This window comes from Capronia coronata (genome assembly GCF_000585585.1).
Source record: "Capronia coronata CBS 617.96 chromosome Unknown acBCG-supercont1.2, whole genome shotgun sequence".
In the NCBI taxonomy this organism is placed as follows: Eukaryota; Fungi; Ascomycota; class Eurotiomycetes; order Chaetothyriales; family Herpotrichiellaceae; genus Capronia; species Capronia coronata.
This window is the reverse complement of record NW_006912894.1, coordinates 4,186,971-4,201,091: the sequence shown is the minus strand read 5'-3', so window position 1 is coordinate 4,201,091 and position 14,121 is coordinate 4,186,971. Positions and strand designations below refer to the sequence as shown.

At 53.5% G+C, this 14,121-nt stretch overlaps 5 protein-coding genes across 5 annotated transcripts; 3 read left to right on the top strand and 2 right to left on the bottom strand.

The window, feature by feature from the left end:
* Nucleotides 1–357: 357 nt before the first annotated feature.
* Nucleotides 358–1,351, bottom strand: A1O1_03189 (mitotic spindle assembly checkpoint protein MAD2; the record flags this gene model as incomplete). The annotated part of the gene is made up of 7 exons (XM_007724095.1): nucleotides 358–646; nucleotides 703–922; nucleotides 977–1,005; nucleotides 1,057–1,095; nucleotides 1,148–1,173; nucleotides 1,221–1,246; nucleotides 1,300–1,351. 7 exons carry the CDS (start codon nucleotides 1,349–1,351, stop codon nucleotides 358–360), a joined length of 681 nt encoding a protein of 226 aa, XP_007722285.1.
* Nucleotides 1,352–1,563: 212 nt separating this feature from the next.
* A1O1_03188 (translation factor guf1, mitochondrial) lies at nucleotides 1,564–3,617 on the top strand (the record flags this gene model as incomplete). Its single annotated transcript, XM_007724094.1, has 2 exons — nucleotides 1,564–2,294; nucleotides 2,354–3,617. 2 exons carry the CDS (start codon nucleotides 1,564–1,566, stop codon nucleotides 3,615–3,617), a joined length of 1,995 nt encoding a protein of 664 aa, XP_007722284.1.
* Nucleotides 3,618–5,869: 2,252 nt separating this feature from the next.
* A1O1_03187 (uncharacterized protein) lies at nucleotides 5,870–6,769 on the top strand (the record flags this gene model as incomplete). Its single annotated transcript, XM_007724093.1, has 1 exon — nucleotides 5,870–6,769. The coding sequence occupies one exon, from the start codon at nucleotides 5,870–5,872 to the stop codon at nucleotides 6,767–6,769; it is 900 nt and encodes a 299-aa protein (XP_007722283.1).
* An 864-nt stretch (nucleotides 6,770–7,633) lies between these two features.
* On the top strand, nucleotides 7,634–8,655 carry A1O1_03186 (uncharacterized protein; the record flags this gene model as incomplete). Its single annotated transcript, XM_007724092.1, has 4 exons — nucleotides 7,634–8,086; nucleotides 8,140–8,181; nucleotides 8,237–8,328; nucleotides 8,385–8,655. 4 exons carry the CDS (start codon nucleotides 7,634–7,636, stop codon nucleotides 8,653–8,655), a joined length of 858 nt encoding a protein of 285 aa, XP_007722282.1.
* A 3,214-nt stretch (nucleotides 8,656–11,869) lies between these two features.
* A1O1_03185 (uncharacterized protein) lies at nucleotides 11,870–13,681 on the bottom strand (the record flags this gene model as incomplete). The annotated part of the gene is made up of 2 exons (XM_007724091.1): nucleotides 11,870–13,537; nucleotides 13,670–13,681. 2 exons carry the CDS (start codon nucleotides 13,679–13,681, stop codon nucleotides 11,870–11,872), a joined length of 1,680 nt encoding a protein of 559 aa, XP_007722281.1.
* Nucleotides 13,682–14,121: the final 440 nt, after the last annotated feature.

Here is a 14,121-nt window from a genome sequence, read left to right as displayed (position 1 = left end):
AGGTGGGCCACCGCATCCGCCCAAAAGTTTTCTCCAAGAAATTCGCCGCAGCCTCGCAGCCTGAGTGGAACCCCGCTATACGCCTGTACACACGCCGCCCTTACGCCTAATTACTGATTTCCACTAGGCGCAGGCGCAGGCGCCTCAGCCTCTGGCCAGCTCCCAGCCTTGTCGTCCGACACCAGTGAGGAGCCTCCTTGTGCCTTGTTTTATTCGTGGTCACACTCAGCATCGGATATCATCTTTGATCATTATCATTTCATTGCCCTACTTGTCAAATGTGTCCTGACCGCCTGCCATCCCGTTCCCTGTAAAGACCTAGAACTCCACGCTCTCTGACATCTGTTGACATGGACTTCAGTCCGCCAAACGATAACTCACCATCGTGTCCACCTTGTGGTTGCTGGTGCTGAAACTGCGCAGCTGGACTTTCTCTCCGTTTTTGATCTCTTTCGCATCGCTGTCACCCCATTCGATAGGCACATCTGAGTCGGCATCGGCATAGACTAGCACGTTGAATGTGCAGTTCCCATCCAGGACCGGCAAGAAAGTGACAGAGGCAGTGATTTGTCGAAAGATGGCCTGGATCTCTTCTTGGATCTGCGTCTCTGTCTTCTCCACCTCAGGTTCCGGTGTTGCTGCTTCCCTGCTGTTCATCAGCCCTGATTTGTCTGGGTAAAACTATGGCATAAGATGACATACTCGGGGGAGACGTTCTCCTTGTCTGGGGCCTTTTTCGAAGAGCGATGTTTTGACGACTTGCCCAGGAACTGTACATCAAACTGCCATCGCTCAATGTGCTCTCCCGTCTCTTTGCTGGTGATGACCACCACTAGTTTTGAGATCTTGCCCCCAACCATCCACTTGTTCAGCTGTGACATGATCTTCTTGATATAGGCTTTGACTTGGTCGTCCGAGGAAACTGTAGTCACATCTGTTAGAGCACCGTGCAGGCCACCGCTTCAAGATGTCGTACCGAGCATGTTGAGGCCATATTTCTTGACACTGTGATGCGTTAGCCACGATCCTCGGCCGCGTCCACGCCCTTTCACTTACGGTGTAAAGTCTTCTGCAGGATAGACGCCTCTCTGGAATCTGGCATTCATCAATACGCATTCTTCAGCACTTGTAAAAATCGCCTGCTCACAAAATCGTATTGATCGAATATTCAAACTGGCTCAGGTCAGTCGTTGACGTGGCGTTGGAGCGAACGCACTCACGAATTCGGCTACCGTTTTGGTCGAGCCTGATGCGTTTGGATTAGCAGCTTTCTTCAACAGAGAGAATTGGGCAACAAACCGCGTAGGGCGAGCTTATGCGTCTGCGCCTTCTCTTTCTTGTCGACCGCCATTTTTGGGTTGGTGGTTTGTCTGTTGCGCAGGAGAAGAGAAAATGAGGAAAGAAGTCGAACTCGTAGGCATCATGTTGACAAGGATCGTTGGCGGGGCAATAATCACCACCAACGAACTTCAACCTCCAAAAGGACATTTTTCTCACCAAGACAGCCTCCCAGCCTGAGAGATTCAGTTCAATGAGTCTTCACCACCTCAAGGATCGCGACTCATGCGACAATGGCTACAGGTCTTTGCACGGCGAAGAGCTGCCATAAGCACCCCTTCTGCCTCAATATGGGCCCCGTTCAATAACTCCCGCGATCTCCGCCGCCCCCTGCGGACCTTTGCAACATCGCCTGTGCGCCTCGCCGCCCCGAGTGCTCCTCCAAGTGCGCTCGAGAAGCGGATCGCGGCAATCCCTATCGAACGATACCGCAATTTCTGCATCGTCGCACACGTCGACCATGGCAAAAGCACGCTCAGCGACCGACTACTGGAGTTGACCGGGACGATCGAACCGGGCTCGAATAAGCAAGTCCTGGACAAGCTCGATGTGGAACGAGAACGAGGTATCACAGTCAAAGCGCAGACATGTTCGATGATATACAACTACAAGGGGGAGGACTATCTGTTGCATCTCGTTGATACACCGGGGCATGTGGATTTCCGAGCCGAAGTATCGCGCAGCTATGCCAGCTGTGGTGGTGCTCTGTTGCTCGTCGATGCCAGCCAGGGCATTCAAGCTCAGACGGTCGCCAACTTCTACCTGGCTTTCGCCCAGGGCTTGACGTTGATCCCCGTGATCAACAAGGTGGATCTACCGCACGCCGATGCTCCGAGGGCGTTGGAGCAGATGCGTGAAACGTTCGAGCTGGACCCAGACAGTGCGGTTCTGGTGTCCGCAAAGACTGGTTTGAACGTGGAGAGCATACTACCGGCAGTCATCGAGAGGATTCCTGCGTAAGTTTCGATCATAGCATTGCCTTGGTAGAGGCGTGACCCTATTCTAACAGTTACAGGCCTGTTGGCGATCATGCCAAACCTTTACGCCTATTCCTCGTGGACTCATGGTATTCCAGCTATAAAGGGGTGATCCTGCTCGTGCGGCTCTTCGACGGCGAACTTTGCGCGGGCGACCAGATTGTGTCGTTCGCAACAGGACTGAAGTATACCGTGGGAGAAGTGGGAATCATGTACCCAGACCCGACACCCCAGAAAGTCCTTCGCGCCGGACAGGTCGGATATGTGCATTTCAACCCGGCGATGAGGAAGAGCAGCGAAGCCAAGATCGGAGACACATACACGAAAGTAGGGTTTCAGCGGCAAGTCCAGCCGCTGCCGGGATTCGAGGAGCCCAAGCCGATGGTGTTCGTGGCCGCATTCCCAGTGGATCAAGGCGACTTTGAACATCTCGAAGACAGCATCAACCAGCTGCTTTTGAACGACCGCAGTGTGACGGTGCAGAAAGAGTCGTCGGAAGCTCTCGGTGCAGGCTTCCGTCTCGGGTTTCTGGGGACACTGCACTGCTCGGTGTTCGAAGACCGACTGCGCCAAGAACACGGGGCCAGCATCATCATCACTCCCCCCACGGTGCCATTCAAGGTCATCTACAAGGACGGAAAGGAGGTCGTGGTGACGAACCCGGCCGAGTTTCCGGATAGCGACGAGACACGGCGCAACGTGGCGGAACTGCGCGAGCCATATGTGATGACCACCCTGACCTTCCCCGACGAGTATCTCGGCAAAGTCATGGAGCTGTGCGAGGCCAACCGCGGCGAGCAGAAGTCCATGGAGTACTTCACCTCGTCACAGGTCATTCTCAAGTACGAGCTGCCGCTGGCACAGCTGGTCGACGACTTCTTCGGCAAACTGAAGTCATCCACGAAAGGATACGCCACGCTGGACTACGAAGAGGCCGACTGGCGCGCCAGCAACATCGTCAAGCTGCAGCTGCTGGTCAACAAGGTGCCCGTTGACGCCATCTCGCGCGTCCTGCATCAATCCCAGGTCCGCCACGTCGGCAAGCAGTGGGTCGAGAAGTTCAAGGAACATGTCGACCGCCAGATGTTCGAGATCGTCATCCAGGCCGCCGCCGGCAAGCAGGTCGTGGCTCGAGCCACTATTAAGCCTTTCCGCAAGGATGTCACGGCGAAATTGCATGCCGCTGATGTCTCGCGCCGGAGGAAGTTGTTGGAGAAGCAGAAAGAGGGCCGCAAGAAATTGAAGGCGGTCGGGAATGTCATTATTGAGCACACTGCCTTCCAGGCATTTCTGGCCAAATGAGCCAGCCGGATATGTTCCTGGGAATATCCAAACCAGTATCAGATACGATAACGGGACTTGGATGAGTATGATTCCGCACAAAGAGGGTCAATAGCATTGTGTCGAAACCTCTACAAGCTTACATTCCTCTCCGACTCTATCGTCCACCCAACCTATACCTATCCTTCTTACCTTTGTAGACCCTTCTGTAGAAAGACTCCCTCTCGAGGGGTTTGAAGTTCACTTGACCTCAGAAAAGGCTCGTCCCATGAGGGATATGTCGGTTTGATCGCTCATCTGGAAGTCCATCATGGCATGTGTGGTCTTCTGTCTCATGGAAGCCGAATATCCGTCCACCCATCCACCAATGTATCTCTCCTGTCCAGGTAGCAGCAGCTTGAGTTGGAACAGCTTGTTCCTTTCCTCGTTTGTCAATAGCAAGCGTCCATGGTGTTCTCAATCAAGTGATAAACACCCAGTCGACCATCATTATGTCACATCATGCGCTCTCCTTTGTTTGCCTCTCCCACTGCTGGTTGACAAGTTGTTTCTGTTGCGGACGGCCATCGCTTTGCCTTGTTTCCGCACTTCCCTATTCTCAATTGATTGCGTAGATAGATGCGTTCTCATCCATCTGCGCAGTCCAAGCATCCGTCTCCCTTTCCGGTGTGATGACGACGGATTCTTTATTGGATCTTGTGCGCGCTCCACGTCTGTTTCTCGTACACGATGTGTCGGTCTGTTGGGGCACCGTAGCGACCACCAATACTGTCCACTGCTCCCTCCTCAGGGGAAAGACTGAAGGCCATATCAGGGAGAACTGTTGTGAAACTTCAACCCATATTGACCTGTAGCCACAACCACCACGAGCCATAAGCCATGGAAGGCCGAAAGAGTGAGTTTTTGTCCAGATGTCCTCGCTGTCTTCACTGTTTCAGGGATTTGGAAGGTGAATGTACCCTGTACTGCAGCATACTAAGCCTCGGATGATGGTTTGTAGCAGAACATCCCCCACTGCGTTCTTTGAGGTCAGCAGCAGCAACAGTAAGTCCAGCAGACAGACAGAGACAGAAACGGCACGGTTGTGTACCAGCATTGTCAAGCTCAACTTCGTCTTCGGTTTCATGTCCGCCCTCTTTGTACCCAATGTGACTCCTGAGCGCAATCTAGCATCGGAGACAGCCTGGCCAAGCGCAAGGCCATGGCCATCTAGAGCCAGCTTTGCCACTGACAGACTGGAATCAACAGCCGCCAGCAATCCATCTAGCCAGGGATGCCGAGCACAAGGCTCGCGGGATTCTGGTGACGAAGACGACATTCACAGTCCCAGTAACAAAGTGGAGAAAATTAACAGCGACAAAGACCGAGCCTCGCCGGTTGCGACAACGTATTCGTACCTCGATACCCCAACGTCCGGGCGCCGCTCTCCACCACCATATTGGGGATTTGAACTGCCTCAAGACCAGCTGGTGCTGACGTTCGGCATCGAGCTTGAATATGTGTTTGCATTTCGGAAGGATCCCAGGCCAAAGTATGACTGGATGGAAGTTGGCGAGGATGACAGCGAGCACCCCGACACCGACATTGGAGAAAGGGAAGAAAACGACGAAGGAGAAAGAGGAGAAGAAGCAGCATCAGAAGGTGAGGACACCAGATACCAAGAAAGCAGGTCGGAATCTTCTGGCTCTTCACGTCCAGAGCAGCGAAATGCACAAATACAACCACAATCGTTGCACTGGCTCGTCGACTGGCGTAATAGAACCAACGAGTATCAGCAGGCTTTGCTTGTTAAGGATCTCCGAACACTGCACATCCAGCAGAGAGTCCTCTGACACGCTGGTCTGAGTTGTAACGTCGACCAAGGTGATACAGCCACATGGGATCTGAAGAAGGTGAGCGCCACAGGGCCAACGTTCTCATTGTGATTCTTGACCCGTTTGTATGTTTCTTTATTCCTGTTGGCGCAGTTGAGTTCCTGTTAGCTGACATACCTTCTTTTTGCCTAGGACTCCTCAATCCGCGAACCGCACAATAGTGTGCTCTGGCCACAGCTGCTACCAGACAAGATACTCCTCGGGGAGCAAAGTGAATGGCAACTCCAAGGCCACGAGCTTGTGTCACGCGTCTTGACATTCTCGGAACAGTTGACCTTCGCGACCTTCAAATTGAGCAGTCCTCTCTGAGAAATCGAAAGCTACGTAAGCGCCGTACTAGGAAGACCCGCGGAGCCCTTCGGCGCCTTCGTCAACCAGTCGTATGGCCTGCATGTCCATATGGCGCGGGCGCCCGTGTCTAACAGCTCAAATGAGATGCTGCCGCTGCCGGTGTTGCAGCATCTGGCCTACCTGCTTGTTCAATTCGAGGAGCTCATCACTGCCCTACATCCGATAGAACGGCGGTGCACGACCAAGACAACGGAACTCTCTAAAGACAACACTGGCGTAGGCAAAACCGCCCCGGTCATGATCGGCTCAAACCTAATGGGTCTGCAGCGTTCACCGAATATCTGCCAGCCGTTGACAGCAGAGGATTTGCAGAGGGCGGCGACCAAGATCTTCTCGGCCAGGATGACGCCCAAGCGACTCGCTCAGCTCATGTGCACGACATACATGAACTGGCCGCACGACAAACATGCCCCGCGACGGTACAAGATCGTTAACTTCGAGAGGCTGATTTGTGAACAAGATGCACAAACGGTGCCATTGACAGTAGAGTTCCGCCAACATGCAGGGACTTTGGACTTCAAGGAGGTTGCGCATTGGGTGCATTTTGTGTTGAGTCTGGTGCGTGCTGCAGAGCGTATGGCTCTACGCAGCACGCCCACCAGTCCCAGCAGTCCCAAGAGCCCGCACACGGTGGCCAAGCAGCTGGAGATGCATTTGGAGATGCCGTTCCCAAAGCAGCAGAGGAATAAGTACAAGATCCGGTGCCACAAACTGCGCGACGAGTACGCCCGTCTGTTTGACCTGCTTGATTTTGACCGTCATACTAGGCATTACTGGACAGAGCGCTTCGCTGAGCTAAACCTTGACCATGTCCGGACGGTAGAGATGGATGAGTACGGCGTGGAGAGGATTGTCGTGAGCGAGAAACAATGTCCGGCGTGTCAATCAGTTCGCGGCTCGGTGAGGCCTGGGGATGATCGTGAGATGGAGGACGCAGATCGAAATTGAATAGGCCAGAACCGTGTCCTTTCAACGCCCCTCGATTGGTACCGCCAAGGAATACAGAGATTCACATGGTTTGCTGTCACAAGTGACTAGCAGTGTCTTTTGGGGGAGAGATGGCATATCATCAATCGTACGACGTTGCACCCATCTTGCAGAGTATCGGACATGAGGTTGGAAGCAGCCTGCCTACCTAGTGACGAGGCTGAAGCCTGGGTGGGCTAGTCCACTTTGGGCGTAGTCGATATCTTGTCCTGAGATGCGTCTCAGCCTCGTCCACCCCTTTTCCCCCCAACTGTTCCAGTGACAACTACCAGAGCCACTTCCCACGTAGAGTGGTCTACAATTCTCTTTGTTGAGGGGCAAGGGAGCCCCCTCTGGCGCCTATGACCGAGGAAGATATCCTGGTCCCATCTGTCCACGTAGTCTATCTGTCTCCATTCCCGTCATCAGCGCCTTAGACCGATAGCGCCCAACCAACTGCGCCCACCTCCGCATGTCAAGTCGAAGAGGAGCATAACAGACAATGGTGGAGCCCAGCATGTTCTATGTTCTCTCTACTTGAGGACGCTTCAAGAATTGATGAGTGCAATAGGGATGTACTGCGTAAGCACTTGCGGGAAGTTCGTGTTCCATTCTTCGTTCTCCATTCTTGAACAGAAATCTACAATCTACGGTTTGATTTGTTGAGATAGATCATTCGAAAACAGCGAAACAGACATACACAAGCAACAATGATCGCGGAGAAGAAGGTCGCCCTCATTACGGGCGCTGCTGTAAGCCACAACCCGACCGTTACATAGCATGAACACATCCCGAAACGACCTGCTCGGCAAGGCGACAATCACTGACCCTCAGACATAGTCCGGCATGGGAAAGGCTCTAGCAATAGACCTTGTCTCCAAAGACTGGAACGTGGCATGTCTCGACATCAACGAAGCGGCAGGACGAGCCGTCGCAGCCGAGCTGGGCGATCAGGCAATCTTCATCAAATGCAGAGTCGAAGACTATGACGAACAAGTGCAAGCATTCACCCAGACGTTTGAGAAATGGGGTCGACTGGACGCTGCCTGTCTGAATGCCGGGATCGTCGACCGGACCTCGATTTTCATGCTGAAGGACAGAAACAGCCCGAACCTGCCACCGAAACCAGATCTGTCTTGTACCGACATCTGCTACAAGGCCGTGGTGTATGGCACGATGCTGTCGGTGTACTTCATGAGGAAGAATCCCACCCCTGGAGGGCAGATCATAGCCACGGCTAGCGCTTTCGGTCACTACGGCTGCGCGTCTGTGCCGGAATACAGTGGAGCCAAGGCGGCGGTGAGTGCTTAGCAGATCAGTTCGTTTGAAGTCCTCCTTCTCACTGAGTCCAGATCATCGAGTTCTGCCGCGCGGCTGCGCCTGTATTGAAACTGGTAAGTGACCACGTTATCGTAGCTCAAGACAGTATCTGATGTTGTTGCCTTGCAGAGAGACAATATTACAATCAATGCCGTCTCTCCGGGTTTGGTCAAGACTGCATTGGTTTCGAAAGATCAGGCGGCATCTCAAACTGAGGAATAGTATGCAAAGAGAGCTGGCCCGTTGAAGAGTGGCAGCAAGCTGACACGGTTCTTAGTCTCACCCCGGTCGAAAATGTGGTGGCGAGCTTCAACAAGTTTCTGGAGGACCCGTCGCTGAATGGGCAGTTTCTGTACTGTGCTGGCCCGTCGCCGGACGACATCAAGTTTGTGCCTCGGCCGCTCCGGGCAAATGGTGATCAATCATGGGCCATGGAACTGGTGGTCGAGCCGTTGTTTGAGCGGATTCATGGCGAGCGATCGGGTCTGCCGGACTCCATGTCGCCCGAAACTCCTGGCCTTCATGTGAAGGCTGCAGCAGGTCAATAGTCTCAAGTTCGAGGATGAGAGATGCCAGGCTGACTTCCACAATCGAGAAGAGGTAGCCTGCCTTGATAAAACTGGCAATATCAATGATCACAGGGGTTTTTGATCTTAGTGGGACCTGCCAGCAACAACGCACCCGCCTAGGACCAGTACGATGCTTCCCGAAACCCAACAAAGGATAGTGAGAGATGGAGCTGAAGGGACCCTCCGTGCCAAAGGGCTGGCACAAGAGAGACTGTGCCTATGTGGTCCAGCACAGGAAAGAATTAAGACCGAGGAGCTGTAGGAGTAGAGCCAGACACACCTGCATGAAGCGTGAAAGACGGTGCGACCAGTCAGCCCTGGCTTGACCGTCTGAGCTCAAATGCGCTCTGGTAACATCTCTCTCGGCGAGAATCGATCATCACCAAGCTGGTGGTTGAGTGGCTCTGTAGCAGTCTACCCACCTTGTTTCTCTGTCGTGATCAGAGTAGCCTGGCCGAGCACCGAGCATCCATCATCAAGGTAGACCTCGGAGCAGTGGTTGTCCAATACCATTGCTGGGAATGTTACTACTGATGACTGGATGACTGGGAGTCCATGTTCAAATCGAAGCTTCTCGACCCTCATCACGTTCATATGAAGCTGGTCCAGATTCGTGGACGTAGCGAGTCCATGGTTGTTGACAGGTGTTTCTCCCCCATGCCTTGCCCACTTTTGACTAACACGCCAATGCTGTGTGACTTCGACTCAAACGACGAAAGGTTACTGAGAGGGTCAGTGGACGATAGAGGAGCACAGGGGTTTGAAGAGCTGGCGTGGGTCAAATACGGAAGAAGGATGTTGACAGGAGATGAAATAAATTCGAAAGGTTGGGCAGATCTGAAGCGCAGTCTTGAAAGGGCGCATTCTCCATCTACTCTCCTCTCTACTACTACATCCATCTCCCTGAAAACACCTTTGCATCTTTTGACATTTCATCAATCACCATCCAGCTGCTTCTCTACCATCAACTCAGGCTCACAATCACATCCTGGCTGCCTTTGATGGTACCACCTACCACCTACCATCCGCTTCCTCCTCTCCACCTGTCGCTGGCGAAGGAATCATCAGTGGACGTTACCCAGCCCGCCTTGCCTACGTGTCGGTCTTGGTGTCGTACGGACATGATATCCCGGTGGACTCACTCTCTGTCCCGCTTCCCGTCGGAGGCCTGACCTGTCTGCAACTCGGTGCCCACGGCTACCTCCGGGAAGATTGCTGGCAGTCATAATGTTACCAGACGAGACCAGAGGGGCAAGGGACCCCCTCGGCTCAAAGCATGCATAGGTATGAACAGCCCACGCTTCCTGGTCTGCCTGACTACCCACCCGAACAATTCATCTTGGACCCGTTTACAGGACCTGGTATACATCATACCCCTCGATTTTGTCTTCCAAGGTAAGGAAAAAGCCGCTGGGGGACCTCTGAACGGTTGAGCTGGTGTCAGCTAGTATGCCTCCAGGCCTGGCTCGAGGCAAGTTCCGCTCATAGCATGGTGTCAGTCACACGAACTCGTCCAAGGCCGGGCCGACCTTCCCTGACCAGTGGCACGCGGCGAGGTAGTCCGAACTACATGCACCTGCGTCGTTCGAGACCTTACCACTCCCTTGAGTCCGGCTGGGCTTACATCTGTGCATCCAACATGCCATGACTACCGGCCCAAGTCAACATGATGATCAATAAGATCAAAAGATTCCCTCCTTCATGCACGGCAAGCGCTGAACGAATCACACCTGCTCTGGAGTGGAAAGGTCTCAGGCATCATCTCTGGACCAGACCGTGGTCTGCTTCCCTGGAGAGACGACACTTAGAAAGAAGACAGAGGATCGAAATATCCAATAAACACATGCCAGGTAGCTAGGTAGGAGACTGGGTCTATATCTGCCACCATCGCCCTGCTGTTTCTTCCTTCTCTTGCTCTCTTCCTCTCTCCATTGGACTTACACAGGCCTTTTTCAAAGAACAGTGTTACAACCCCTACAACTCTCCGACTGAAATACTACCGACCCACCCCAACCTCAATCTTCATACCAACCTCTACCAAAAAGACAACAATGGGTCCCTGCTCTTCTTGCAACTGTTGCAGCGGCTCTTGTACCGGCTCCTGCTCATGCAGCAGCTGCGGTGTACGTCTCTCTCCCTCTCTCTTGATCTTCAAGTTCTTCGTGTCTCCTGTCAAGGTCCTCCTCTCCAGATTTACAATGCTGCTGCTTCTGCTGCCACACACGCTTTTCCAATCCATGACGGTCTATTCCTGCCCCATTTCACACCATTTTGTCCTGCTCTGCCATGAAAACGGCACATTATACACACCCATGTCATACTAACAACGGCTGTCATCCTATAGCACTAAATGACTAACCTCTCCGTTCCTCCTTCCCCAGTTTGCTGCCGGATCCAGTCTCAGAACCCAGACATCAACTACTGAGACTGGTCATGGCAACGCGACATCCTTCGACCGAAAGGGATCATCAATCGATAACAACTACAACAACTGGGGAGGGAGAATGATGGAGATAACAGACAAAGGTCCCCAACGACAGGAAGAAGTATCTTGCCATTCCCAATATCAGATACCAATATATCTGTTATCATATATACACTCTTCCTTTGTGGGATAGAACAACTGTTCTTGAACAGTATTATGGTTGTCAGCTATCAACAACTATGTTGTGGCTTCGACTTCATTTCATTTCGTTCACGCGACCTGGCTTCATCCCAGGTCGCTCTCGAGATTGGACTCTCGATTCGATGTATCGTGGTATCACTTTGCTCCCCATGGGCCCGTCCACTTCCATGTGGACGAGGCCAGCCAGAAAACAGGCAAATAAGATCTAAAGACTCGCACACACGATAGATAGCCTTCCCACCCGCTGTCCCCGTTCTCGTTCTCGTTCCCGTTCCAAGTTCCATTCCCATTCTCATTCCCATTGCCGTGACCGCGCAGATTCCCCTTTGCGTTTGGGCAGCCATTCCAGGCAGCCAGCCAACCAATTCCCACAGATTACGGGATGGCGGCGTCCATATGTGGCCGTAGTCATCATTAAAAAGTCTCAATTATTGGGCGGGAAGGGCGAGGGGGAGTTCAATTCAGTCGTAGAGTCCCCCTTCTTCCCAGCCAAGACGCAATTACTCCCTTCCAAGCTTTCACCATAGTCTCCATTCGGCCAGTGGTGCCATAGCAGATATCGGTGTCTCAAACCACAACTTGCCGTTGCGCCGTCTCGTTGACCGCCAGCGGTGCACACGGCGGAGTCAGCTTGAAGGCTTTGTTCGCTCGCGTCTTTGCGACTTCCAGGTCGTCTCTATCTTTACTTGCTTCTGTTTCTGTTTCTATTTCTGTTTCGGGGGCTTCTTGGGTGGCCCTGTGCTGTCCGTTCGGCATGGTTACAAACGATGCCGCCGCAAGCGTGGTGCCAGGTGCTTGTTGCTTATCCCGCTCCTGGACGGTGGCGGCCTCAGAATGCGGCGGTTTCGGCGTCGTGTCTTCATCGCGCAGCCTCTCAAGGTGTCTGTGGTCGAGCTTGTCAGCATGGCCGGCTCCCACTGACGCCTTGGCCTGGGTGAAGGCCGGCGATGGCGACTCCTCGCTGACGGACTGATATACCGACGGCTTCTCCGCCAATGGAAGTCCGCCAAACTGGTCGCCGAGACAGCGGAGGATGGCGACGAAATACTGGTGGAGGAAGGTGAAAATATTCTCGTCGCCCACAATGTCCGCGAGGCTGCGCGGAGTAGCATGCCCAACCCGACGCGGATGCCCGTCCGGGTCTACCGTCCGAGGCGTCAGGAAGGACGAGACGGGGGTGTATTTGGTCGAATTGGTCTTCAAAGACTCTGCAGCTTCTGCGGCTTCCTCTTCCTTCTGCCGCTGTCTTTCTTGGTGCCGTTGTGCAGCGGCCTCAATTCCCTTGGCCATATTTGCGAAGGCCTCCCATAGCATGGGACATGCTTGGAACGCACGGCTGGCGTCTTTGCCGGCCAGAGCTACGAAGGCATAGGCTCGCCGCCGACCGCGCGCTTTTGGATCTGTAAGTCGAAACACATACGCGATCGTGTAACCGGAGTTGGAGTCGCCGAAGCAGAATGGTCCGTCCGACATACCCCGTGGAAGAAGTTCACAAGACAGCGTTCGAATGACGGATGCTCTCAATCGCGCATAGCATTCTGGGTCATCAGGGGATTTGGCGGTCAGGTAGGTGAGAGTGTGGTCGTGGCAATTGTCGGGATGTCGGCGAGGGGATGAAGGTAGTTGAGAGGAATTCCGAGAGCAAGAGGAGGCGACAGATGATCCGTATGACGAGGGTTTCGACCCTCGTGAAGCGTCATTGGCATTGCTTCGTCTTCTCTCACGGAGGCAGACGAATTCTCGGGAGCGCAAGACAGGCGCGCCAGTGTTAGGACCCTTGCCGTCAGTTGTCTTGCTCCCAGGAGCCCCCGCCGGCAATTTCTCCGCTATCGCCTTTGGAACACTGAAGCTGCAACTAGCACATGTATCGCCTTGCGCTCGGCCATATCGCCACTGCGAGCTGACGTTTCGTTTCTGGTCCACATTCTGGAAGAGAGGGTGTTTCTCAATGGCAGGTCGATCGGGCTCGGTCTCGGAGTCAACAGTGGTGGATGCGCCCGAGAAGTCGGTGGGCAGTGTTATGTTGGTGTCTGTTTTGCGCAAGGGAGGCGGGGTGTGTAGATTGTGGTTTTGATCAAGGGGCGAGTCGTGGACCTGGGTCGTGAGAGATTCGGTGGAGGAAGAGGCCTTCAATGACGGCGATGGTGGTAGGCATAATGCGCACTCCAAGGGCAGGACTTGTGTACATAGGACAGATTTGGGACCATGCGCTTCGCAGAAATGGGTGAGGGCAAGCTATATGAAGGCCATTGTTAGCATCATGGCGACAGATGATCACGAGTAGGCATCGATAGGCATCTGTCATGCGCTCGCTGCCTGCGCAAGGGTCGTCGCAACAGATGATGCCAGGTGGACAATAACACTCACGGTGAAATCCATCCTTGCTGTTAGTGTGAAGTTCTTTTTGTCGTTCAATTGAACGTCACTCTCCTCCCCTTAATTTCTCCGACAATGATTGTACATATTTCGCAGGCCGGCGCAAGTGGCTGAGGTCGGGACTGCCATGGGTATTTTCTTTTAGGCTCTCAAGGAATCCGAGCTCCGGTTTCCAATTGCGCGGAGATCGGTATGGATCTCCAGATGATCCAATGTCGCAGGTAAGGAAGAAGTCGTGTGGTCAATTGGATGCCGAAATGTCCGTATCCTTCAGTGAATCGATCCGGAGGCGCAACGGTAAAGTCGGATGAGGGCGAGGGTGAGCAGCGCGCGAGAAGGGATGGAGTGCTTGTCGGTATCGAGATAGGGGACGGGTGTGAAGACGACAATGGTACAAGGTACAGGTAGAGGAGAGATGGAACAGACGGTGTTGAACAGACTGG